Below are 27,551 nucleotides of genomic sequence, written 5' to 3' on the forward strand. Positions count from 1 at the left end.
CTTTGCCACAAGGGTTTCTCCAGTATACATCTAGCCTCAAAGTGTTGTAGCCTAAACATACTGAAAAAAAGGGGCTCAGATTACACTGGCAGCTCCTTGGACTGTAAGACCCTGTTGTTTTGCAGTCAGCTGAGCACTCGATGCTGTGGTTTCATCTCTTTGTACTTATAGAGGTACCTTTCAGTGTGAAGCTGTATTTTTACTGTGTAAATAATATAGGAATATAGGTGGAATACCATGCACTGTTGGCTTTTTTAGTACAAAGTTTGGTTTATTATACACAGCCTTCATGTTTCTAGCTTTTGATTCTTTGCTGCAGGGTGGAAGTTGAGGGGGTGCTGCATGCTGTGACAGTCGGGCAGGGAACATGTGGGATGGGTTTGGCACCTGTGGAGAGCTGGGAAGCACTGTGGCACTTGCATATTTGCCAGAATTCTGGGAAACATTATCATTAGTTAAGCAATACTGATATTTAAGCATTCGTCTTTGTTTCAGAGCCCTACTGAATAGGGGCAGTTTAAATAGGACTACTGTTTTAAGCTGTCAGCTGCTTCAGGAAGCTAAAACATAATTTTTAATGATTTTTCAGCCATCAGAGCTGCAAAGGCAGAAATACGATTTTCCAAGAGATGCAGTCTACAGAGAAGGGTTGGATTAGGGGTGGGCAGTAGCACAAGATCTCTGGAGTCTTGATTTCAGCTTCTATGGGACAGGCCTCTGTCTGTAGTGACTACATTTAAATTTGAGGAAGTGGATAAAAACAAATTTCTGAGAGAATCTTTGTGCAAATACTGCTGGTGCCGGAGATGCACAGTCACTATTGCCATCTTAACATGATTGTATCAAGCAAAGCTGGGGTCCCCAGCTGACTACCTCTCTCTAATGCTGCTCCTTTCCCAGAAGAAGCCGAGTCAGAAAGAGGATTTGTCAATGGTGGGGGAAGAGGCTTTGTGGCAGCCCCCTTCCCCACTCAGCGAAGCAGTCTCCAGCAATCCAGTTAATGGCAGACCAAAACATATGCTCTGTGTTAAGCCTGTGTGTGAGTTGTGTGTTGGATGCTGGCCAGATTATTTGATACATCGTATAATAAGGCTTTTTCATTCAGTTAAATTTGTTCCTTTCTATCCCTCAATTTTGAGACCAGAAGGGATGCAGGTTGTGCTTGGGGGTATTTTGTGATTAACACCTTGGAGACGTGTACTTGCCTCTGTCTTGTCACAGAGGTGACAAGCAAGAGATGACAACAGATATTTCTTGCTTCTGACCTCCTATTGGAAAGGCTGTATTTTGAACATGCCACGTACCCAGTTGTTAATCTACACATTGTTATTGGAGAGAATTTGTGTTTGGGCTGGCAGAATTTCTTGTCTGCAGGAAACTTCTATGTCTAAAACGTCTTTTGTTTCAAATCATAATACAAAAAGCCAACATTTGTATCTAGTCTATTGAGTTGAAATGCATCGCATACACAGAAAAAATGTTGAGCATTGTTGCATCAATATGATAATGTTGCAACAAGAAGTTGATGTTGAAATTGATTTCTGAGTATGTTGGAACTAATTGAAATGTTTTACTTAAACTTTATATGTTACATTTCTTAACACACTGAGATGAAATGGACATGTTGCTGCAAAACAATTCTGGATAAACTATTTCCAATCAGCAAACCCCCTACCAGACTGTAGGTCTCTTTGCTAATCACCTCTACCGTTTCAGATCGGATGGGTATGTCTGAAGTGTAACAATCTGCAGCTCCCCCAACATGGCTACCCTCTGAAAACGACTGGCAGACATCAGCTCTGCAAAATCTGCCGTGAGACTTCATCAGGATCTATTCCTGTTTCAGCAGTGTGTTCACCACTGTCTGTACCTGGGATAACCTGGGCGAGAAATTCTGCTCCTACTCTCATCCCCGAAGACGGCTCCTGGAATGAAGGCCCTGCGCCCGCAGCAGAACAACAGAGAACGTCCTTAAGAGAGAAGGGGAGGAGAAAGCGTTGCTCTCTGGCTCTAGCAACCCCACCTCCCGGTTATTTCATCTTCCTTACAAGGCTAAAGCGAGCAGCTTTCCTCTGCCGCCTGGGTCCCTTAAAAGCAGCAGAGCAAGCCCGAGGATCCCGGTGGAGTGCAGCCGGGATGAGGCTGACAGAGATGGGGAAGGAGGCGGCGCTGGCGTGAGCCCCGCGGAGAGCACGGCAGAGAAGGCTAGTGCTCTCCAGAGAAGTGTGACAGTATCCTATGAATCCTTAAAGCAGGTGTCCATTGATGCAGATCTTCCAAAGAAACATGAAACCAAACCCAAATGAAATCACTGAGGGGGAAAAAGTGCAACATGAGAGGTAAATATATTTTTCATTGGGGCAAACAAAAATAACTGGTTTTATTTTGTTTGAAAATCGTTGCTGTAAGTTGATGACTAAAACCAGGGACTGAAAAAAAATTACTAACATCTGAATAAAGACTGGTCTGACTGACTTCAAAAGCAGCACTGGGTTAAAAAGTCAGATCAACAGATTAATTCATGTGCCTCTGAAGAAAATCTGAATTTTCTCTTTAGACATACACACGTTAAAACGTTTTTACAATCTGCTTTTATGTTTTGCTCTCGCTGCTATTGCTAAAGGTTACTGAGAAATAGTATGCACGTTGTTTTGGGAAAAAAAAAAAAAAAAAAAGAAAAAAGAAAAGAGAAAGTGGCAAAACCGAAACCTAAACTGAGAATGTAGTAAACTGTCTCCATCGAGACATTTCAAATGCTCTCGTACCCCTGTTCTTGCAATAGTGCCATTTCTTCAGAAAGATCCATGACCTACTGAGCTGGAATGTCTGTTGACATCTGGTTGAGGTTACTGTAGCTGGTATTTGGGATTCAGCTTTTTCCAGTTTAATTGAAACAAGCTGAGATTGTCTACACATTCTATGAATTGTTTCCACGCTCTGACCATAGGACTGCTGAATCTGAACTGGAAAAGAGGAAACACCTCCACAGTTCAAAACTGCAGCACTTCTGTGGGTCATGCTGCAAAGACAGAAGACTTAGCTCCTTGTCTGTAAGATGCACTGTGATACTACTGCCTTCAGTGTAACTAAGGTTATTTGGGCTTCTGATTTACAGCTTTGCAATGCTAGAGGACTTACAGATGCTTTTATTCACCAGGTAAAATGAAAAACTGGTCTTTTGAGAAGAACAGTTGGGAGCTGTGACAAACCAAGAGACCAGAGGATTACTACACAGCTCCTACAGGTTCTCATCTAAGGCACCGGCTTAGCCTTCCAGCAAGTGTATGCTGAGGTGTGGGTTCAGCAGCCAAGGATGGAAGTACTACGCCGTTCCTCAGTCTTTGCTGCAGAGGTGATGGAGGTTTTTGACAGGTCTCCCACTGACAAGGAGCTTGTGTCCCAAGCCAAGGCTCTCTGCAGAGACTACATAAATTCGAGGCTAATTCGAGCAGGTGTCAGCTGGAGCAAACCTGAGCACAACACACCAGTGCCTGGCGGTAAACTGGCTGAGGTGTCCACCATACTGCTGCGACTGGGTAAGACCCTGCAGGTATGGGAGGGAACTGAAACTGCAGAGAGCAATTCAGACCAGACTAAAGTTCTGGGGCTGATGAGTGCCAAGAGACTTTTCATGTGATGTTACAGAAGTTTTTCTTCTCTGCTTTGAGCATTTAGATTTGGTTTTGCGGATCAGCGCTAAGCAGCTCCTTTACTTGCATTTCTTCAGTCTCTTGGAGCACTGCTCACCATAGTGTTTCTGCAGAGCTACTTTTTTCCAAAGACTCTTAACAAGTTAAAAAGCATGATGCAGCTCAAGAAAGCCCAACAGCAAACTGATTCTATCTGCATAAGACTCCAGACTGTAACAGTTTTCACAGTATTTTCAGTAGTCTTTCTCAGCTTGGCATTTCAACAGGTCTTGCAGTGTTTTCTTCAGATGCAGGTGACCTGGCTGCCATGACACAATGCAAGCTGGCATCTAGTAGAGTACTGCTACCTCTAGATTTGGGTTTCATCAGTCACTCTCCTGGCTGCAAGGACATTCAGTGTGGGGGTTGTTGCTTAGATCATGTGTGTTGGAGCTTTTATAAAAGCCACTTTTCAGTGTCTGTGTGTTGACACACAGTGTGTTTAATTTTCATTTGCCTACCTTAATCATTCAGCAAGATGCAAGTTTTCTTGCTTTTTGTTGGAGTAAGGAGGAGTTGGCTGATGTTGCCCGGCACACACTGCCATTCAGTGTCCACACTAGGCAGCTCCCCATTGTGGCTGCAGGGAGGGCAATTTGAAGGTTATGCCTATAGGCTGCTACATGAAGACATGCTCTGGAGTTGTGCTTGTACCAAGAGCACCCTCTAAAAGGCTGCATGGCCTTTTGCTTTAGGTTTTAGCCTCCTGTATGCTCAAGTTTAGCCATTTGTCTTTTGGGATCCTGACATCCTCATTCTTGGAAGTTGCTTCCAACATCTCTCTTTGCCTGCAGGCTGGTATATTAGTTCACATCTGGCTTGGAAAGTACCACTAGCATTTGCATCTGATTAAATTACACCAATGTTCAAATAAGTCTGGTGAAGTAAGCTTTAGCTAGGACTAACAAACTCAGGACCAGGCTGGTCTCCCCACTTCTTCCTCTTTGTTCGTCTGTCAATCTCACTGCCTTTTTGTTCGTCTGTCAATCTCACTGCCTTTTTGTCCTCTATTTCTTCTCTGCCTCGGTTGGGGGTTGAGATTTGTTTGCTTTCAACCAGATCTTATGTGGGTGGCCAGAAGCATGTTAAAGGGCGAGCAGGTGGCAGACTGGATCTGAAGGCGTCTCCTGGATGACTCTCCTGTTACTTATTTGTGTCCAGATGGAAAGATTTGGCTGATAGTCCGAGGAACTTGGCGCCTTCTCTCAGCAAATCTGTTTGGAGACCACCATGTGGTACCCATGCAACAAGAAGTGCAAGCAGTCCTCCTTATTAGGATGAAGAGTTGTTTTAGTCCTGTTTGTTCAGAAGCTCTGCCAGCTACATGGCCTGTCCTTTTCTTTTCCCCTTTGCTGCTATAACCAGTACAAGGCTGAGTGGTATCCAGCCACCTGCCGGGAACAGTAGTCCTTAGCTGCTTACTAAGCAGTGCAACAGGCCAGACCAGTTTTTTCTCTGTGGTAGTGCTGAGAAGCCTGTGAAGATGAAGAGTTGGAGTATTTCCTAGCCCTCTTGGCCACAGAGTGTCCAGTGAACTGGCTGGTGGGTCAGCGGAGGTGCTGGGCACAGGCAATGCAGTTGCAGTCTTGGAGAGCGAGAGCCCATCAGCTCAGTGAGGCTTAGCAGCTAATTAGTGCAATTAATGAGTCAGAAGTGGCAAAACCTAATGTATGGCCAAATGAGACACCCCAGACCAACCTGTCTTATGTGTCAGAGGTCTGGTTTATCTGAACTCCTCTATTCTGTGGCCAAGACCCAGACAAGTGCTATTTCACCTCTGCACTGAGCTTCTGCATATGGGATCCGTCACTGCTGCTCGCTTGTTACTCCATGATTACTGGAGGAAGGAGAAGAAGCACAGAAATTGCTTTAAATGTTGCAAAGTGCACAGTCGGGCATCTGAACATGGACACCAAAGACTGCCACCAATGTAATGTGCTTCTGGAGGTCCTGGGGCAGCTGGGGCAGGGAGCCTCCATGAGCCTGGGACTACTTTCCTGTGCTTTTCTTCTTGATGCTCTTGGCTGCCCTGTGCCTTGCTGCAGGGCACGGCCCGCTTTAGCAGCATGTGTGTCTCCAACCAAAACCTCATCTCATTTCAGGCCTCCAGGTACTGCTTGTTTAAAAGCTGTAACAGTGGCAGACTACCAAGTGTTGATCCCAGCCTCTTATGCCTCCCTCTCAGCTAACCACAGGCAGGGCTATCCCCATTTCCTCACATTTACAGGAAAGCCTGTGTTTTCCGTGCAAGGACAAAACAGCTGTTGAATAGTGCAAGTAATGTTTCCTCATATCAGGGCTGACCATGTGTTGGCAGGGTTTCCTCTTGCCATCAGACTGTGTGGGACAATCCCACACACACAAAGGGCCCAGAGAGCTTGTCTGTGGAATTTTGTAGAGCTAGGCTTTGCCTGTGCTGTGCTGAGTACCAGTGCCCAGTTAGATGAATTAAGGTCCAGTAGCTAATGACTCTATAACAAGCTCCTGACTGAGGTGTCATCTTCCTTTTCAGTCCCTGTCTAAATGAAATTTCCAGGAGGCTCAGTTGCCCTCTGACTAAGGCAGGTCATCTGGATCTTGTTGTAAAGCTGTTGTCATAGCTCTCCTCTTCCCCTGGGTGCTCCAGAGTGCCCTCCTAAATCTAAACGGAATAGGACTCTCCCTGCACAAAGGGTGTTGGTCCATGCAATGTCTGCATTCTGTAATGTTCCTACAGCAGCTGTACAACCCTCATTATCTGTGAACCCCTTTAGAGAGAGAAATCCATTGGAAACTGGCTTTATTAATTCTATTGCTGAAAAATGGTGTGTTTTGCTACAGAGAAAAAGCCTTACTGCTGTTGCCCAAGCTCCATAGCACAAACCTGTGTGTGGGAGGAGATTCTCTGCTTCTCCTTGGTGTTTCCATCTTGGTCTTCAAGCAAGCCTAACACTTCCAACCATTTTGCAGTTGGGGAGAAAACAACCTGGAAGTGAAAGCATATGCCTGTGTGTGTCAGGAACCTTGTTGCTGAGGAGTCAGCCAGGCGAATTAAGATCTCTTTAACCATTTGGAAGAGAGACAGAACTCCAGATTGTCACTCAGTGCCTGTGTGAGCGTAAAATAGCTGAGCTGATAGTCTCTGTGTTCACTTAATGTTGTGCAGCTCTGGGCAGATCCTTGGCTTTCATGAACCTCCAGCATTCTTGAGTTGCTCTCATGTTGAGGCTTTTTTGTACAAGTCTGATGGGGTGTTGAGAAGGGGCATATCTGTCAAAACCTTACATAGACATACATGCCTCCTTCTCACTTCTGAAAAAAAAGATGGCTTTGCTTATCTGATGCCCATCTCCTCTGTTGGAGGAAAGACAGGCAGGCAGCCTGGGAACATCATTTATATCAGGGATTACTGTGGCCACACCACTGGTACAAGACCATTGCCTGTCCCCACTCCCTTTAGAAGTCCCAGGCACAGAGGATATTAGGAAAGCAGCTGGCAGGGGCTTGCATCTAAATGACTCTAAGCACACCGCTGCCTGTTTAAACTAAGGTGTAGCTGGGCTTAAGTCTCTTTGGCTGAAGGGATACAAAGGGAAGCCCCTGCTATAATTCCTACATGGTGAGTGCAGAACTTGGTGTTCTTTGTGCTGACTCCTGCCTGTTTGTTTCCAGGGGATGAGCTGGAATACATTCGCCCCAACGTCTACCGGAACATTGCCCGCCAATTGAACATCTCGCTGCACTCAGAGACGGTGGTGACGGATGCCTTCCTGGCAGTAGCTGCACAGATTTTCACTGCAGGTACTATGCCCTGACAGATATGCAGACAGGACTGGGCAGAAAGGAACAGGATGGAGCCACCTCTTTCAGAGAAGGCATGTTTCTGGGATAGCCTGCAAGGTGGGGCCTGGTTTCTGAAAGGGCTGTGGGCAGTTTGGCAGTATGCCCTGATTTAATGATTTAATGAGAGCTCCTCTGTGCAGTGTTGTTCTGCAAGGAAATGCCCTGTTTTATTATATCCTTCTGGCAGGTTCTCGTTCATTCTAGAAGACATCTCCAGCCCTTCCTTGTTAGGAGGTGGTGTAACCTCATTGCACAGGGAGGTCATTCATTCCAAGCTCCTTTGCTCACCATTGGCAAGTGGAGGAGGTTCATTACATGGGAGTCTCCCTTGTTCCAGCTCACGCTGCTGATGCTAGGAGCCAGAACCAACTCATCACAAGGGAGTTCCTCTCTTTCTGGCTTCCTTTCCCACAGCAATAGCCAGAACTGCAATGGAGCCTGCTGCTTCCAGTTGCTGCTTCTCCCTTCTCATACTCTGAGAGTCTTGGCCCTCAATGCTAGCTGTTCTGGTCAAGCATGTGCTTTGAGCTTTCTCACTGCTTAGTTCTTCTTCTGTTTGACTGGTCCCAGGTTGTCAAAAACAAAGATATACTCTACGCTGCATTCCTGCAAGGGAACCTTAGCCTCTCCTGAAAACAGTCCCTGCCTGCAATTGGAAATGCAGTCTGGGAATTGAGAAAAGAGAAATGTTTTACGTGGAGATTTATGTCAGGCAAGTCCTGACACGTTTGTAGGTTTTCTTGCAATGTCTGGTGGTGTCCATGGAAGGGACAGTCGATGTTAGAGAGCAGAAACAAAACAAAACAAAAAGAAAGGGGGAAAAACCCCAAAGACAACTACTCGTTAGCAGCATAGTAGTGTGAAAGTACTGAATCCAGTGACATTGATGTAGGGTGTGTCACAGGAGGCAGTGATTCTTGTTACTGTGGGAGTAGTTGCTATAGGATAGAAGTCCGGGTTTCTGTTGTACTTTCAAATAGTCTTCCTCACTCAAACCCTTTTAATCTTCACAATCAACTGTGCTTCTTTATATATATGAACTGCACAGGAACCACTGACGCCCAGGAGAAGCCCTGTGCTGATGTCCTGGACTTCAAATCTGAAGTGTGTTGTGGCGGAGAGCACAGATCCTCTCCAGAATCACAAGTGATAAAATTGATCTCTGAGGGGGACTGCTCAAGCAGGGCTTCAGGCAGGTTGAGCAGGGCAGATTTACTCCCTGGATCAGGGAAATAGATGCTGTGTCATAGGAAATGGATGGAGTTGGACTCTGTGGCTAGTACTGCAGCCCTTGACATCCTTTTGGAGCATGACTGGAAGGCAGATTGCCCTTGCACTGGGCTGGCTTGGGAGGCCAAATGGGGTCAAAAAGCAAGAGCTGGGCAAGTATGGCAGGAATATCTGAGTGTGACTGTGTTCAAGGTGCAGGTGCCCTGTCTTGTCAGTTAGTTCTGAGTTTTACTTGCGTCAAGGCTTACAGAAAAATGAAGGTCAAGTTTGCAGGCTCACATATTGGTATTGTAGGTAAGTAGGTTATCTCCTTAGATTACTATAGCTGACTATATCAGAACTAGCCTACCTCCAAAGCTGAAGTGACACAGGGAATTAAGCCAGAAAGGTGGATGGCAGGTAGAGCAGACTGTATGCTGCTATGCTGCATAAACACAATGTTTGAGAGAAAGCCCTGCTGGCTTCTGGGCGTCCTGCTCTCACCAATATATATTGACAGATTCATTGAGATCTGCATTTTGTTGATGTTCTTCAACTTCTCAGCTCAGGAGTCAAGTGAAAAGTGTGGATGTTTTAAAATGTTTTTGTTGAAAGTAAAGCTTGGTAACTCTTGGTTCTAAACTTGGGCTTTTCAGGGTAGTAAGAATGAGATCTGGATTCAGCCCTTTGCGGCTGGCAATGCTAGAGACTTTGGAAACATGGTAGAAGCCCAGGCTCAAGCTCTGTTGCTAGTGCTGCCCCTTATCTGGGAACACCATGCTGCACAAATGGCTGGCAGTTGACTGCCTGCACAGGGGTGGATTCAACCCTTCATGGTGCTCTGTATGCTCTGGTTTTAGTTCTTTCTTATCTCTGCCTCAGAGCAGCTAACAGGATAACCTGTGAGTATGAAGCTGGGGTTGTATATTCAACTGCTTTTATCAATTAATTATTGTAATTTCTCTTGCTAGAAGGCTGCTGAGTGGCAGAGGAGTGGGACTGCTGATTTTTAACATTCCTGGATCCCAACTGCAGTCTCAAGACTCAGCATTTAATGCTAAATCCAGCAGATCAGAGTTGGCTGTGGCAACCAGACATTCATTCCTAAGTTTTTTTTCATAGAGGAAAGAGTCTCTTATTGAGCAAAAGAAACCAGAGTCAAGGGCAGTCTGAGTTTTCATGCCAATTACCAACAGTTAAAGCATCTCAGCCTGTTTTTCACTGTCCAGTTTATTAAGAAAACAGCTACAGTTGGACACTGAAGTGCCTGGACAGTCTGGGTAGCCCTATTAGTCACTTGCAATGCTTTTCCAGCAAGCGAGTGGGGGATTTTGACCCTATCTTGCTGAAGAGTTTTTCTCCTTAATCTTTTACATGGCCTTCTTCCACACTCCGGTGGGTTTTGAGTCTTCATACTGTAGCTCTGGCCATGCTCACTTCCTGTCCACACTGTCCACAAGTCTTGACTAAGCATGAGCCCTAGATGGACCTTTCAAGAAGGCAAGACTGAGGACAGCTGGCATCCTTGCTGGTCCCACATTGTGCCATATTAAACTTTAGAGCATTGTCTATTCCAGTTATCTCAGGTTTGGCTTTACTCTGGTGTATCAAAGACCGCTTGAATCTCAATTTAAAGCAAGGTTAAGCTGAGAATGTAGGCAAAAAGTGAGCAGGTCACAGAGCATGGTAAGGCTGTATTTTGCTTCTCTGTTTCCATACAACCTGTTAGTCATTCAGGGTGAGGAGAGTGTGTCTGTGTGGAGATGCAGACCCCTGACTGCTTTGGATGTTGAAGGATCTGCAGCAGCATCACCTCTGTGACAATACCACTGGTTCTGGTGTGTGGTTCAAAGCAGCTCTGCAGACAGCAGGAGACTTTCCACTGACTTTAACAGGCTTTGGATTGGGGCCTGCCTGAGCTGGCATTTACATCAGCTGGTAAAATAAATCCCAGAAGGAAGGGGTCACTTGGTGGAAAAACAGAAGAAGAAAAGGGAGATGCATTTTCCTTTCCTAAAGGAAAGTTTCCTCCAGCTGGTAAGAGGTATCTCTAAAAGCTTTTATCCTGGTTTTAGATGCTCGTCAGTTTTTAATCAAGAGTTCTTGGGCTGAAGTGAACCCTGTATAATGGGGATGCATGGTTAATGAGTTCTCAGGAGAAAGTACTTTTCCCTGCAGGAGCAAATGTAGTTAGAAATGCATCCCACTGCTTCCTCATCACTTAGGAATTGAGCTTCCTGCCTTGTGCACATTCTTCTTGGCTTCTTTCTCTCCACCAGAGGAAAGTATATTGTGTCTGGCTGTATTCTCCCAGCTGTTGAAATGTAGCACTTGATCAAGTTTTTTCTTAGGTCTGATTTGCAAGTTGGGCTTTGATGCCGAGTGGAGAAGAGGGAAGTTTATCTGAGTAACCTTGGATAGTGTGGTGCTCTGAGACTCTGCACAGTCATGTCTCATGGCTTCTTGAGCTCTCCCCTGGGACAGGCAAGCTGAAATGCAGCGGGAACACTTTCAAGAGCAGTCCTCTCCTGCTAATTCATTTTTCCCCTGGGCTCGCCAGTGTTTACATACCTTCAACTCCATGACTGGCCTTGAGTCTAAAACTTGTATTTCTTATTTAAAATGCCTTCTAAGCAGCCTTTAGCTTTTTCCGTGTCCTCTTGTTCCATCTCTGTAAGCAGAAGTTTTAGAGGTTTCTCTGTTTTGATCACTCCTTTCTGGACTGGCTTTCCATTCCCTCTTGTCATTAGCTCCTGTGCATGCCAGTCTGCACAGTGGGAAGCTGTGAATAGATTGTCTCACTTGGTGATGAGTGCCTGTTTCACCCAGTGTGGATGGCAGCCAGACCTTTTGAGGAATTTATACCAAGACACTGTGTCTTCTCTGCTCATGTGCACTGGCCAGATACAATACCAGCTTATGCTGAGGGACATATCAAACTAGCGTCACCCTGACCCTGGCCTGGACGTCTCAGGGGGCAGACTGCCTCAGACTGCCTTCCCTGTAGACTGTGCTCCTCTGCCAAGGGAGTCCTAGAGAGAGTCCTAGAGTCCTAGAGAGAAAAGTTAATGCAGCAGGTGTCTTCAAAAAGTGCAGATGGGGGCTGCTGTGGCCTGTTCCCCTGCCTTGCCCTGCCTGGGGCTGGGTGGCTGCTGGAACTCTCCTGGGGCAGAGGGACCAGCCACAGGCATGGCCCAGCCTTGGTCTAGAGCAGCTGTTAGAGGTGTCTGCTCTTTGCTTGCTTCAGGGCTCCCCTACAACATCTTGTGTGAACAAGAGCCTAAGCTGTGGCCTGCTCTCTTGAGTGAGGAGCCGAGCCAGCTGTCTCCATCTTCTGCCTCCAGCAGTGGCAATAGGAGTTTCCATGCAACGAAATCAGGAGGGGATTTCCTCCTTTCTCAGCCCCCTGGCCCAGCTCTGCTGGTAACAGGAAAAGCAGACTGGAAGATTCATTTGACCCTTCTAGGCAAGCTCTGTAAAGAGGAGGATAATGGGAAGTGAGCACTGAGCCTTTCACATCCATCACCACGGTAAGCGTCAGCCAAAAACTTGCCCTCTTTCTGCTGTCTGTGTGAAAGGGAGAGGGGCTCTGCCTGTGCGCTGGGAAGTGTTCACCTCGTGCAAGTCCTGCAGCAAGCAGCACTATGTAGCAACCTTGGCAGGGAAGCCAGAGCTGCAGGGCTGCATCCTCCCTGGGAGGAGACCCCTGGACTGACATGTCTGTAGAGCAAACTGCTTTCCTGTGTATTAAGGAAATCATGGATCTGTTGAGCTTATATCTTTCATAGGTGTGGATACACTTTTCTTCTGTTAGAAAGAGAAACTTGGGTTTGAAACAAAGTTAATCAATACCGTAGCTGTCTTTCTCTATCAGGGTAGCCTGAGCCCCCTGTCGGTCTTAGTTACTGCCATGTAAACATATCAAAGCTTAATGGACCTGCTTCAGATATTTAAGAAAGAGCACTGTCAGTAAAAGCTTGGGAATAAGCCAGTGAACTCTTTCCTGCAATTTTGGGTAACTTTAGTTCATGCAACTCAAGGTGCAAGGACCCACATTTCTGCAGGGATAAAGAACTGTAATAACTAAAGCTGTGTATAAGCCAGCTCTGGCTCTGGTCCAGGAGGTTGTGGTCAGCAAAGGGTAACACCTTAAAGCCTCTTTCATTGGATGGAGTGGTATTAACTTGCCACAGGACAGTCCCTTTCTTGCCAGGAGAAGCTCTCTATTATTTTCTCATGTGGTTTCATAGCCTCTTTCTGACTCGTTCTGCTGGCTGTCACGGTGACACGCAAATGTGAGAAAGACAGATAAATATTGTGAATACCACACAGGCAGTGAATTTCCTGAGTGACAGCTATGAGGAAGGGACACCACAAAGCCTACTTGGAAGATAAAATCAGAATAACCACCAATTTAGCTATATTAATAACTTACTCTGATCTTGGAGATTGTGCTGGTGAAGGACAGAGTATCACAAGAGACTGAGCTACTGCTGTTAGTGTTGCTACAGAGCCTCACAAAAAGGTCATCTGTAGATTTTGATCTTACATCAGTCATGAGTGAAAAATGACTTTTTGGAACACCGAATGGATTTTCTTCAGTCTAACAAGCCATTCCTGTAGATGACATTTGGACAGTTTCTCTAAAATTTAGTACTCTTTTATTAAAAAGAAAAAGAAAGCAATTCCTAAAAGTATTAGTGTGAGTGTCCCTTTTGAGGCACTACTAAGTGGGAATGCTCTGAAACCTGCACATATTGTAAAGGAATGTGGGGAGCTCTGCTGCACCATAAACAGGCGCGAGAAGTCTGGAATTCCATCCCAAAGAGCTGGGTCAGGGTACCTGGGGATCTGGGATGTGATGAAGGAAAGAGAGAAACTCTTCACTTCATATAAATTTTATTTGAAGGTTTGCTTTCTTAGCTGATAGATTGCTGAGCACATCCAGTTTTCTGATCTTGTGTTTAAGGACCCTCTGGTCCTTAGATCTAGTGACTGAACTAATTTTTCCTTCCTCTCACCTGTTTTCTCACTGCAACCCAGCAAGAATGGTTTTGTGTGGTTTTTAAATATTGAAACTTCACCTGGTTTCTGGCTACATTTAGGAGAGACCTAACACTGTAAAATACTTTACAGCATGCTTGTCAAATACTGCTACTCCAGATAATAAAGTCAGGGGGAGTATTCAACTATCTAGCAGATCCAAAGGAAATCCATGGGCACACTACCATGTGCTGTGGTAGTTCTGCATGGGTGCAGGAGGGTTGCATTTCCAGGTCACTGGTCCTGATAAAAGCCTGATAAGGGACTGCTGGCTCCAATGCTTAAGCATGGTGGATTTATGCCTAGTGGTGTTGGTAAAGTGCAGAGGAGACCCAGGGAGATTGGCTGGTACCCAGAACTGAGCTCAAGCACTTATTGCTAGCACTAACAGGAAGATGACTGCTGCTGGGACAACTTCCATGGAGCATTTGCTGCTGGCAAGTCAGCCTAGAAGGAAGGCTGTTTTCTGGGAGATTAGATAACTGACTGACACTCCGTCCCTGTATTGCCTTGGCAAAATTCTTGAAGCTGCCTGGTTTTCAGGTGGAAACTGAGCCATACCCCTTATATTGAGGAGGACGCCAACCTTCTTGGCTCTACAGCTTTGCCTCCCTACTTTTCTCTTGTGTCATGGTGCAAGTGACTGAAGATGCTTATCTCATGTGTGCTTTGTGTGTCACATTTGAACAGTCTTGTCTGATCTAGGAAAAAAAAAAAAGGAATGTTTTGTCAGGGGTGTTTAAGGGTCTTTAAGAGTTTTGCCAGTGACAAAAACCCCAGGTTGCTCAAACTCTTTGAATTCAGTCATCTCCTGTGCAGCATGTGTGCGGCTGAGAGTTAACGGCAATATAAACCATGGTGGTACACATTTTAATGATGCCTTTGGGCTGCTTTTTCCAAAGCGCTGCTCCCAGTGCTGATGAGTGTCAAAGTATACCCAGGTCAGATAATTTAATTCTGCTTCTCCTGGTGGAGAGTTTTCCCCAATCCTGGTCCCCAGTACTATTTTTCCCCCACGGTGGTGAGCATGCACAACTGCGGCTGCACCTGAACTCAGAGCTGCATGCATGCAACACAGGCATGTGTAACAAAGGAGGGCTGTTTCCTTTGATTATTCAAGACTGAGCTACATGTGTATGTGTAAATCTGAATGACCTTTCTTCTTTTTATAGGCATAACATGGGGCAAGGTGGTGTCTCTCTATGCAGTGGCAGCGGGGCTGGCAGTGGACTGTGTGCGGCACGCGCAGCCAGCCATGGTTCACACCATCGTAGACTGCCTGGGAGAGTTTGTCCGCAAGACCTTGGTGGCATGGCTGAAAAGGAGAGGAGGCTGGGTAAGAGGTGCTGTCTGATCAAGCTTGCTTCCACACATGCAGACCAGAAAATAACCCAGTTAATGAAAGTGAGAGAGCCCTCACTGCAGCTTTATGTAGAAAAACATTGAATGAGATTCTCTTCCACAGCCTTGTCCTACTTACACCTGTGCTAGACACCACAGAGCTCTGTTACTGCCTTGTGGTCCTGTCCTCGACAACATCAGCTATTCTGGTCCTCAGCTTCCTGTGTAGCTGTACCAGACTAATTAAGTCCTGACCCACCAGGGCCTCTTCTGTTCCTGACCTGAGCACCTCTGGAGCTGCCAGCCAGCTGTAGCAGGAGATTGTAAATAGGGGTCATTCTCTTGGGCAGCTGTTTTCTAGAAAATGAAAAAAATTAGGCCTGCCGATTGAATTCCCCTTTCACCTGACCCACAGTTCCCTAAGTCAAAGGGAAATAGTATATTAACATGACTTGCCACTGTAATGAATTTTAGAGGCGTATTAAAACCTGGTAGTTTGTGTCATTACCTGACCTGATCCTGATGATGCTCTGTGAATACCTTTTGATGTAGCTCAAATTGTAGTGCACTCAGGCTTTGTAGAGCACTCATAAACCCATCAACAGCAGGAGGGCTCTTGGCTTTGTCACTGGCCTGCTCTGAGACTGTGTGTAAGGCACAGTGCTGCTCTGTGTTGGAGTGTGGCTCCATATCATATGGCTTTAAACATCTGGTTTCTTTGGTTCTCTCTATACCCAATGGGAAATAACAGTGCTCCTGTGGAGGATGGTTCAGAGTAAGAGCTCTACTTTGGTGCTGTGGAATAGCCAGACAAGTTTTAGTGACTCCCAGGAGACTGAGATGGCTGTTAGCAGTTGGCAGCTGGGGGATGTGCATATCTCTGTTCCTTTCTGACAGGGATATAGACACTCCTCGGACTGATGCAGCCAAAAGCACTTTGGTGTACTGCCTGGCAGATGCTGTCTGGAGCTAAATAATGCCATATGACACCACTGAGCCCATGGGACATCTTGTTCCCAAGGCATGCACTCTTTCCAGACTGAACCACAGCAGCAAATTCCCTTCTTTCCAAGAGGTGATATTTATTCCTGAGCCAGCAGAAAATGGGCAGGCTCCACAGAGACCCAGAGAGAGGGGGATGTCTTTTTCCAAACTGAGCACTGCTTCTCTGTGCTGAGACTTCCCAAGTGTACCTGGAGCTGAATCATTCAGGTTGGAAAAGACCCTCGGGATCATCAAGTCCAACCATCAGCCCTACTTTACAAAGTTCTCCCCTACACCATAATGTAGCATTGTTTTGATTTTGGATCCCTTACATTTACTAAGTGTCATTGCCACCTTAAATCATCCCTTCCCTCTCTAAAACTGTGTGACCTTGGGGACAGCTGAGTCAGGGAACTGTTTGGTTGGGCTGAAAAGTAACCTTTGATTTGAATGCCCTGATATGTTACATATTGCATCTGTGCAAATAATTGTGCCGAGGTAGGAGAAGAGGATATCCTGGGAAAGTGACTGATTAAGTTGCACAGTTCCTGCCTGTGAAATCCCAGCTTCAGTGTCATTTGAGGCGTATGTAAACTGCGTACCTGTAGAGCTGCTTGAAATGTATTCTCTGAGACAATTTTTCCTTTGGAAAAAATCCAGTTTCAATAAAATTGCAAAGTCGCATAGGAACATGGCTCCTCCTAGTTTTCAACTATTTTTTTGCTTTGTCTTGGTAAAATGTGCATTCTGATAAACTAGCATCTTGGTTTTAATTTTTGTATGACATTATTAGAGTTGAAAACAGGGTGTTTTGATAGTTCCAAACGGATATTTTTGGAAAGTTTGTTGCACAGCAAACAAGCCGCAAAACCCATCCCCAGACCGGAAGCAGTTCTTTGCAGCTGATGAGATAAATCCTGCCCACTGCTAGCTCCTTCTGCTGATCCTCCCTCTTGGGATGGCCAGCGTGTTTCTGTTGGAGATGTTGAACCTACGCTGCTTGCTCTTGGGATCTGGCCCTAAGAAAGGAAAGCCAGTCTCACTGTCCCTGATCAAACAAAATGATTGTAAAAGCTGCTGGGTTGTGCTGATTGCAGCATGTCTCCAGTACCCTTATCAGCAAATTTGGGCTGCAACAGGGAGATATTTTCCTTCTAGAAATAAGTGGTTCCTTCAGTCTGGGGAAAGGCTGCTAATCCTCTTGCCATCTTATGCTGTGCTTCCCTGAATGGTCTTCCTCTTGATCCAGGCACTGCAGCGTGAAATTTCCCAGCCTTGTTCACAAATGGGCCAGACGAAAGAGCTTGGTAGTGGGGACCCTTTCATCCGCTGCCTGACCTAGCTGGTTGGTTTGTCTTGGCACAGTGTCCATGTTTCCCCTGTGCACATGGCCCCTGTCTCTTACGCATTGGCTGCCAAGAGAAACCACCGTGCTCTGAGCTGTTTCAGAAAAGCCACTGTGCAGACCTTGGAAAGGCATTTGAAAGTCTCCACTCAGCAGTTGGTTCCTGTACTGCTTCCACAGGGTGAGAAAGACCCTACTGCCCCAAAACTTAACCCAGAACAAACCTCTTAGGAGAAACAACAGATGTTTAATCCTTTGAGGCATCATCTCTCCCTGGGGGGGTTTGCAGCCCCAGTAGTGGCTTTACAGTAGAATAGAAAGATTTATTTATTTATTTACATACATTTGCTAGAGAAGAACATGGGACTTGAACTTGTTTGGATAATTAACAGGTGAAGATCAAACTGTCATTGCAACAGTTTATCAGTGCCTCACAAGACTCAAAGACCTGTTTTGTTAAGGAGCTTTGAAATTTTCGATTCCAGTGCCTTATCATTTATGCTTTATTTGGATAACAATAGATAAGGCAATTGTTAAACAGACAGGCAATTTTGTTTATCTAAGCAAGCACCTTATAAATTTTGTTAAGTGCTTCTGACTACAGCTCCTCTTCATTAGCTGAAGTGAGGTTACTGCCTGTGGTATAGCACAGCTTTAAGGAGTTCACACTTTCTCATCTGTAAGTTAACCCTCTGCAGCTATAATCAACCCAGTGTGCATATCTGAGCCTTATACTGGTTGATGTGAGGCACTAAAGCCCTTCAGAGCTTAAGTTTCTTATTGATCAGCTGCCATGATATCTGAATACATGTTCAGACAGGTACTTGCATGTCATGGCTTCTCTTGGCTGAAGAGACAGCTTGACATGACTGGTTTAGGTTCATGCTGGTCCCTAAAATTTGACAGGCTAAATCAGTTAATATTTTTTACAAATTCAAATAGGGTGAATTTGCTAAACCATCACTGAAAGCATTTAAGCAGACCCATTTTACTTTCTTCCACAGTACACACAGTCTTTCTTCCATCTATAACCACCAGTACCACACTGCAGCATCTTCTGTTATGTGCTATCTTGGCTGCTTGCTACGTTTCCTCGTGCTTCTGTAGCTATAGGCAGCAGCATTTCCACACCTTCGTGTTCAGCCTCAGGAGAACCCCATGTGCTGATTCAGCTTCCTCCTGTCATCCTGTTTCTTCCCATCCCTGCGTGCCTGTTTTCATTCCTTCTGCAGTCTCTACTTGTCAGTTATTCTGGCTCAACATCTCCTAATGCTCCCCAGAGAACAGCAGTGCGTGGTGATTCAGCACGCCAGCCTTTCAGACTTCCTCATGAGGGAGGAACTGCTGGAACTGTGTGGGAGGCTGTTGAGGCTGCTGTCAACGGACCTTTGGTCTGGAGATGATGGTGGAGTTTGTTAGTGCAGATGTACTCACTAACCAGACATGGGGATTTGTCCCTCCAAGTCCGCCTTTTCTTTTCTGCTAATTATTACCAAGACTCACCCATGTCTTGAACACAAGTGGAAATACTGGAAAAGATTATTGGAATATTCAGCAGCTCTTGTGTCCTGTTTTATGGGAGAAATGTCTCAGGGTTGAGAGTCTGACTTCCCTCTGCTTGGTCAATGAGAGATTTGTGTCAGAAGGCAAACTTGGAAGACTGCTGAGCTAAGCCTGTAAAAAAAAAAAGGTTTTGGGGCTGATGAATATTTGTCTTCCTTGTGACCCGATTCTTGTTCACACCCAAAAGTCATTTCTGAACACCGTGTTGAGTTGATGTGCTAATGTTGTGCCTTTTGTTGCAGAACTACAGTCCATATCTCCTTGTCCTAGGCTGGAGTTTAACCACAAACTCAGTTACATTGCTGGCAGAACTTTAATTTGTTTCCCCCACCAGAAGATGCAGTTTTCTATCAACCTCTCTCCTGTTCACTTTGCCCTCAAGATATTTTCCACCTTCTCCTCCCAATGACAGCTGAGATCCTGTCTTCATGAATTTGCTGGATTGTTGTTATTTTTTATTCATTGCAGGCCAGCTTCTATTCTTGTTAATACTTGAAACCAGCTGCCCAAGGGATCTTTAAATCTGGCCCACGCGTCTGGGAGGCATCTCTGCCAGCATACATATTTCCACAAACAAAGCTTGCATTACTTTAGATTTAAATCGGGGGTTGGCTTGCTTGAATGAGTTCCAAATAAAACATTAAGGCAAGAGAAAAAGTACAAGCAACTTGAGCTGATATTAAACAGGACAACCTCTGCGAAGCATCTTGCTTTACATAAAAGGATGAGAATGCTGATATTGCCAAGGCTTCCTAGCTCTTTTGAAAAGGGGAAGAAAGTTTCTTTTATTTAGCTATTCAAAATGGAAAATGCTTGACAATGTTCTTGTAGTGTTTCTTTCCTCAGGGGTGGCTGAAAAGGGGGATACTTCACCCTGTTGATGCAGAAAGTGTATTTCACAGAACTCTTGAGCCTGATTTAATAACTTGCAGTTGGTGGAAATGTCAAAGCAAGCATTTGTGGCTGTTGACAGTGTGGCAAAGCGGTGCTGCAGCAGTGGTGGCATAGTTCCACGGGTTGTGGGGCTGGGAGAGTCTGCAGCGGTGGCTTGTGTGGTTCTGGGCATCTCTTCCTGACGATCTCTGTTCCCTCCTCATTAGGCAGACATCACAAAATGCGTGGTGAATACTGACCCCAGCATTCGCTCCCACTGGCTCGTGGCCGCTGTTTGCAGCTTTGGTCACTTCCTCAAGGCTATCTTCTTCGTCCTGCTGCCTGAGAGATGAATCCAAGTCACCAGGTGCAGCCCCCCTATCCCATCTCCTCCCCAACTTCAGAAGCAGTGGTAATGGCAATCTCTGAAGAGGAGGAAGAGAACAACCAGGACAAACAAAAGGCTTGTTCTCCTCTCCCTTCAGCTGGGAGCAGATGATCAACCACAGTCTCCTGTTTGCAGCCATAGGAGCCTCTCTCATCATTAATCCTTTAAAGAGTCTTGTTTCCCCGAGTGACTTGTGTGTGTGGCCTGGATGTTGCCAGTCCCTTGGCACACTGATTGCAGCTGTGTGTAGCATGGACTATCAGACATCTGTTCCTTACGGCTGTGTTGCATGCTTATGCTAGTGCCAGGCAGAGGGGAGGAGGAATGGGGTATTATTTGAAATGGGATAGGAGAGAGGAAGAGTCCCTCCTTCGCTCCATGTGATTCCCCTTTCAGTCCTCAGACTCGCTTTGCATCAATTTTTTGTTGTTACATTTGTGCTTAAACTCCATCTCCTCCTTTATGCCTAACTGGACTTGCTGGGCTTTGCCCCCAGCATAGCATGGTGGAGGGAATAATGCAGCTGTGGGTTTTTAAAGTGATAGAAACAAACATACTGTCATCAAATGCTTCTCCCTGTCGTATCTTGGAAATCAGACTGAGTGGCTGTGTGAAGGGCAGGACTTGAGGGCTGTTGCATGTGATGCAGTTTGCAAGTGTATTTTGTTGACCCCTCTTACTGTGCTCACACGCCATTTCAAACAGGAGAGCAAGGGGCAACGCCTTCAAGCAACACTTGGGATTGAATTTCATAACAAAGAAAAATGTTTTCTCCACTGAAATTTCATCAGAGCTAAGCAGCATGTAAGTAGGAAAGGCTGGGGGGCATGAGCTGGAATTAGGGAAACAGTAAGTGAACTGTCTGGTGTTGTGAAGGGGGAAAGCTGTGTCAAAAGTAGCTGATTTATGTTTCTCCTTTAATGTCTTCGGAAGTACAACTTGCAGTCTTCTTTGTGGCAAACAATAAAAGAAAATAGGTAGTGTTTCACTATTGCAAAGGGTATTGTATTTGTTTCCAGAGTTTAAAATTCCAAAAAAGGCCAGAACAGTGCAGAGACAAACGCTCAGGCCATGCTAAAAATACTTCAACTTTTCCCCTGGTAGAACATGTTAACGTGTTAAAACTACAACTCGCCCAGTTCATGCTGGGAATTTAACCCCTGTTGTTACCATGTCAGAAACGTGCTGTCTTCACCAGCGGAAGCGGGACCTTGCTGCTGGTAGCAGGGGAAGGCTGTGGAGCCTCCTCTCTGCCAAAGCCTTGTGGGAGACACCCTGCTCGGTGCCTTGCTCCCAAGAGCATGGTGTCACAGAAAAACACTCTTCTGGATTGAGAACATGTGGCATTACAGGAGATTTTGCTGTGTTTGGGTTTTGGGGTTTTTTTTCCTGATTTCCCTCCAAGTGGCTGTGTTTAGAGGGGCTTTACTGTTACCGTCTAGAAGTTACAAATGGGTTTGAGAATAAAGCAAAGCCTTTACTTTTTGGTTATAGCTGTGCGACAGGTTTCTGCTAGCTGATAGTAGTGCTGTGCTCTGACCAAGAGAACCCCCGGCAGAGGATATGTAGGTGCTTATACCCTTGCATGGTCCTGCTTTTGGCTGGGCTAGCCTTTTGCTATTCTGCTGATGCCTTGGCGTAGGGGTACTGGGCCCAGCTTTACCCCTAGTACTACATTCGCAGTGAAGGGTGCTTGACCAGCAAAGTCTACTAGTTCTTTTTCTGTAGTAAAGTAATTCTTGTGGAGCAGAACCCTTAAAAGACAACCTTCCCCTATCCCCAATCCCCCAGCAAAAACACCAAGAAGGAAAAAGCCTCCTGTTCTGTATCCAGGCTACGTGCTGCCTTTGACAGTGTCTAGGCAGACCCTGGCTACACTATTAAAAGCTGGGGGTGGTGTTATACTGACAAAATTCCCAGTGTGGTTGTGGCTGATGGTACCCTGAGGTTGGTGCGTTTTTGTGTTTGTAAAGCTTACAGTAGTTTCCTGAATAAAACTAAATTACCAAAGGATTTTTTTTTTCTTCCTGTCATATTGGCATTAGGGGTTGTGCTGACACCTCTCCCACCTGGGATTTTCTTCCTTAGATTCCTGATAGATGTGGCAATGGAAACTTAGACCAGGTATAAGCTACATGGTGAACTAAACTGCTCAGGCTTTGAGCAGCACAATGAAGATCACCTAGATCTGCAATAGATTCAGTAGAAGCCCTGTAGTTCATTGCAGGAGGATGCAGCTTTGTTGTCTTGAAGGAGCTTATGAAAAAGGGACTTCTGGAGTACCCTGGTTGAGCGCAGACTTTGACTTGGACAGTTTCTCAGCTCATAAAGTCCAGCTTGCCTTATCATATGCCTGGTGTTTTATGAAGTGTATGTGAGTTGATGGAGCTAGCACAGTCAAACACTGGGACTGTCAAGACCTTTCTCAATTTAGATGCTGTTTTGAAATGTAATACTTGAGGCTTGAGAGTTAAATGCACCAATTAAGTGGGTTTAACAAAAAGATAGTGATAAGCCAAATAAAGCAGCCTTGCTGGAAAGGAATGTGTGTGGGTGGGAAGGGGGTTACAAAGGCAGGCAGACAAAGACTGTCTGGAAACTGCTGATAATGAAGAGGTGGTGGAGCTGCCCACAAATTCAGACTTCTCTGGCTTTTGCCTGTCTTATTGCATTTGCTAGTCCCTGCAACGTGTACCAGAGCTAAGCAGTGTGCTGCATGTCCTGCACTTAGTGTTCGACTAGGATGATACTTTTACCCTTCTCACTCCTTAACCACACTGGCACTGGTCTCGCTACCAAAATAAACAGCAAACAGAAGTGCGTTTAGGAAGCAGAAGTTTTGAGCCAGATTCAGCCATTTGTGTTGCATTCAGTTATAGTTGTAATATTTTGGCATTTCAGAGTCCTTCCAGAGGTCCTTTACAATCCCAATAGTTCTGTGGCTCTATGATTTTTCTATTCCTTCCTCTCTTCTGTCCAGTTCTACCCAATGAGAGACATCAGACTTGTTTATCACCCCAATAAACATTTTCCTTTCATATGAATGGTGAAGGTCCTAGGAGTGTGTCTAAATTATTTAGCTGTTAAAGAAAAGCAAAACAGTTATGACCAAGATTAGTACTATAATGCTTCTTCATATTGAAAGCCTGTCCGTTGTTAAAGCTGAAACCCCCCAAACTAGCCATCTCACCTTTTTTCCCCCCCAGTGTTCTCAACTATCTGCTGGAGAGAATTGCTTGTAGTGAAAGTTGCCTTACTTTTTTTTAAACTGTTTTTCTCACACTGAATGTTCTCAGCGATTCATACCTAAGCACAAACTGTCAGGGGGGGCTGGGGTGCTGTTGCACGCTGTCCCCCATCACTTTCCAGTCCACTGCCCAATTTCCTCCCCTTTTGCTTAAGGGCAGCAGTCACAAAGCGGGCAGGACAGCGCATGGGAGCATGCCTGCCCTTTAGCCCCTTAGGCACCAGTTGCTCAGCACATGTAAAACCCAGCCGAGCTCTGGCTGCCTCCTGCCTGGCTGGGGGCACAGAACTGTCTGGGGCTCCTGGGAGGGGAGGCTATGGCAGTGGTGACCGGGTGGAGGTGTGGGAGGTGCCTAGGGAGTAGCAGGGGAAGGAGAAAGAGCTGGAGATGGGGAAATGGCGTCTTAAATATTTTAGTGGATGTGGAGTATTTTGCAGATGAGAGTGGCCTGCTATTAGAGCAGGGAATGCCATGGTCACAGGGTTGAGCCTGCAGGAACCCGAGCTTCAGCACTCCTTTGTTCACAGATGGACTTGCTCTGGTAAGGATTATCCCACCCTCCCCTGCGCCGTCTTCATTCTGTTTCTTTGTAATAAACCTACATTGAGTCAATGGAAATATTTGCTTTATCAAAAAAGTAGGGAACAGAAGAGCCGCCTCCCCTTGGGTATTTCAGTGACAGGCATTTGAGCAGTGCTTATCATGTCCTAGACCTGACATGGCTTCAACCACAGCCTTGCTTATACTTCTCCCTTGTCAAATATTTGCAGTAGGTTCACCTTCTTCAAAGCAACTAGAAGAACTGAAGTGGTCTTGGTCTCATAGCAGATGTCACTTGTGTTCCTGCACTCCGTTTTCTCCTGTAAATGGAAAGAAAACAATCTGTGAAGCCCTTAATTTATCAGACTTGTATCTGTATTATATACTGAAGTATGGAACAATAGCGTCAGGGAGCAACATTGAGGTTTCCTGGAAAACTGCAATACCAAACTTCCTCATTTTCAAATTTGTTATTTAGACCCTGAGAAAAAGCTCTGCCTATTTTTGTTTTCATTCTCTTTAAATATGTAAAGTATGCAAGTGGGTTTTTTGTGCACAATTAAACTGTATATGAAGCAGGTTTCAAGTCCCTTACATGGCTTTCTGAGAAGCTCAAGCCCCTAAGACATTCCGATGGCTTTGCCAGGAGCCTTCTTGATGTGGCTCTCATCAACATGTCTCCTTGAATTTCTTTACTGATGTAGTTTTTTTAAATATAGTATTTATAATTTTTATAGGCATAAATATGCCACAGATTAATTATTCTCTTAGGGCAACATGAAAACAATGCATGCTACTAAATTGAAGACAAGAAAACAGTAATTTAATGTACTGCTGGCAGAGTCTATAAATTTCTTCTATGCAAGTGGTTTGACAGATGGAGTTTAAATACTCCCTCAGAAAAGCCTGTAACCTTTTTAACTCTAAACATTTTGACCCACTGGGATTACGAGCCCCTTGCACAGTTAAACAGAGGGATCCTTGGTTGAACTTTACACTGTCACCCAGGACCTGGAAGTGCATTGCACGTTCAAGCAGAGTCTGTGGGAAATAGGGTGGTCCTGGGTCAATCACAGGACATGCAGTCCACGTCCAGGCAAGGTCAGATGAAAAAAAAAAGCTTCCCCTCTCACAGTGAAAGGGGGAAAAAAAAAGTGTTGTGAAGGGAATTTCCAGCTTCTTACAAGCATATTTCAGAGCTTTAGCTCAGAAAAAATTTCATCTCTTTTCTCTGCCCATAGACCAGCAGACAGCACTAGAGCTTGTCTTCTCCATCACTACAGGAAGACTTGATGATACATCTCTACCTGTCAAAAACTGAATTGTGAAGCTAGGCTCAGAGAAAAAAGGATGGAAGAGATCAATCCCCTGTTGTTTCAAATTCGCACTTCCAGCCCTATCTCATGACCTTCACATAATTTTGTTAAGCTCCACGTTTAAGCAAGATAAGGTGTGTTTTCTACCTCCAGAACAACCTTATCCCCTGCTGGAACAGGGTGCTGGGCTTGATCTTGAGTCCCTTTTAGTCAACTGAAGGGCAACTGGTTTGGATTTTGGAGGGCTATGGGCAATACCGAGGACCTTCATCGTCACTGATCTGACGGGAGCCAAGAGGACCGGCCGCTTGGCAGGATCAGGCCCTGCAGTAGCTCTCTGTCCCGCAGCACAAGGCAATCCCTCGCAGTATCTTGCCTGACTTTCTTTAGGCAGGAGCTAGAGGTCCCGCAGCCAGTCCCTGAGATGTAGATCCGCCCTCTCAGTGCTCTGTGACACTGTCCAGGTAACATAGAGCCACCCAGAACTTGAAGACCTCTCAGCATCATGGTGTTGCCTTTTTACTCCTTATGTGGAGGTGTGAGTCAGTGGCTGCCACAGGGACAGTTTGTTCCCATTTCCCACCAGAACTGAGCCTGGATTTTCTGGTAATCTAAGAAGGGGATTAAAAAAACCCAAACAAAAATAGCCTTTTATTTTGATCTCCTTGACACTGACACTTCAAAAGAGAAATTAAATCGCCGCTAAGCTGCTAGAACATACTTTGCTCTCATTTTCTCATCCAGGAGATGGCCAAACTGCCCTCTTTAAGCCTGGCAAGCTTCTGCTGGCAAAACCCCTTGCCTGTACTCTCAGGCTTTCCCTCACAATGCTTGAAGTGTAGGTTTGCTACCAAAGCTCCAAGAGAAAGGTGTCTGACCCTCATGGCCATCTGACCTAGCAGGTTGTTTTCTCTCCCAGAAAAGGCAATGCTTTCCAAAATGTGCTATGGCAGATTTGGATGCTATCCTGAACAGCATCATACCCGCAACGATGGCCCCATTGCCTGGTATATTTTCACTTTTATTAGAGCTGACAGTCTGCATTTATACAGGGTGGGAAAGGAGAAAGCATGACGGGTGTTTGAACAGGAGCAAACAACCCTAGAAGCGGTGTGTTGTGTTCAAAGCCTATCCTGCCTCTGAAAGGCTGCTGCTGTCAGGGTTTGGGTACATGCTGTTGCTCCGCGTAGGTATTCACTGGGTTGACACGTGCTGTGAGCCTGTAATTTGTGGCTAATGGTAGATTACTTGAAGCTGGGAAAAGATGCTTTGAATAACTGTGCCCTTGATTTTTAATGGCTTAACTGACAAAGGAGAAAAGTACTACTAAAAATACTTAACACGTTCAGTATAACATTTTGTTTCTGAGGGAGAGCAATGGATTCACAAAGTTGAGCCAAGGCTGTATGTTATTACAAGCAATAAACCTACTGGAGTCTGTAACTAGCTAGATCTAAATTATGAGACATCCCTCCCAAACCCTGCAGCAGCACATCAGCGGGGGGACTGAAAAAAATGCATGGCAGTTTTGCTAAAATTTAAGCAATTTAATAATAATTTTTAAAAAATTAGTAGAATGTCCTGTGTTATTTTGACATTGCATTCACAGCCTTGAGGTTTTCTGTAGGGGTGATGACTGGGCAGAGTGAGGAAGCTGTGTGGGATAGCTGAGGTGGGTGTCTCTCGCTGTGTTAAGCCCCTTAATTTCTGCTACAATGAGCTGCTGTGAAATAGTTACATGTCTAGTGCTGTGAAGGCTGTGTAAGGGGAGGCAAAAGTCACGGTAATACTGCAGCTGCAGATGGTGGGCCAGCATCCAAGCTGGCTGGGACAGCCTGCCCTCCAAGGGGACGGGCACAGGGCTGTCTGGAGGCTCAGGGAGATGCTCTGTACTGGGTGACATTTTCAAGTCAGTTTCTCTGCAAGCTCCCCAGCTGGCACTGTGGTAGGAACATCTGGCAAGAGTGGGCTTGAGCCTGCAGTCAGGTGAGATTCCGCCCTGGGGTGGGAGGGAAGAGTGCTGCTGTCCATCAAGAGGGCTCAGTGGGCAACATCACAGAATCGCAGAATCATCTGAGTTGGAAAAGCACTTGAATCTCCTCCAGTCCAACCATGACCCTCACCCTGACCGTTCCCAACTCCACCAGATCCCTCAGCGCTGGGTCAGCCAGACTCTTCAACCCCTCCAGGG

General features: G+C 45.6%; 1 protein-coding gene and 1 long non-coding RNA gene across 3 annotated transcripts; one reads left to right on the forward strand and one right to left on the reverse strand.

The window, feature by feature from the left end:
• Positions 1 to 1,739: 1,739 nt before the first annotated feature.
• On the forward strand, positions 1,740 to 21,255 carry BOK (BCL2 family apoptosis regulator BOK). Of its 2 annotated transcripts, none has more exons than XM_026855518.1 (5): positions 1,740 to 2,339; positions 3,158 to 3,536; positions 7,341 to 7,469; positions 14,936 to 15,106; positions 20,097 to 20,209. In XM_026855518.1, the coding sequence occupies exons 2-5, from the start codon at positions 3,314 to 3,316 to the stop codon at positions 20,126 to 20,128; spliced, it is 555 nt and encodes a 184-aa protein (XP_026711319.1). In that variant the 5' UTR covers positions 1,740 to 2,339; positions 3,158 to 3,313; the 3' UTR covers positions 20,129 to 20,209. The 2 variants fall into 2 exon arrangements, with proteins under 2 accessions (XP_026711319.1, XP_026711318.1); XM_026855517.1 differs by having other exon boundaries at positions 1,748 to 2,339; positions 14,936 to 15,099; positions 20,097 to 21,255.
• Positions 5,938 to 27,551, reverse strand: LOC113483728. Its single transcript, XR_003399080.1, has 4 exons — positions 27,418 to 27,551; positions 25,296 to 25,299; positions 21,577 to 21,582; positions 5,938 to 5,950 (listed from the first exon to the last, which is right to left on the reverse strand). It is a non-coding gene; the product is annotated as an uncharacterized LOC113483728 (long non-coding RNA).

Source organism: Athene cunicularia (assembly GCF_003259725.1).
Source record: "Athene cunicularia isolate RWA chromosome 9 unlocalized genomic scaffold, athCun1 chr9_part2, whole genome shotgun sequence".
Lineage (NCBI taxonomy): Eukaryota > Metazoa > Chordata > Aves > Strigiformes > Strigidae > Athene > Athene cunicularia.

Excerpts from the sequence above, each read along its gene's own strand:
- BOK (XM_026855517.1), top strand. The coding sequence starts at position 3,314 with ATGGAAGTACTACGCCGTTCCTCAGTCTTTGCTGCAGAGGTGATGGAG. Across the intron at positions 3,537-7,340 it reads CACCATACTGCTGCGACTGG|GGGATGAGCTGGAATACATT; the intron begins GTAAGACCCTGC and ends GTTTGTTTCCAG. Across the intron at positions 7,470-14,935 it reads TGCACAGATTTTCACTGCAG|GCATAACATGGGGCAAGGTG; the intron begins GTACTATGCCCT and ends TTCTTTTTATAG.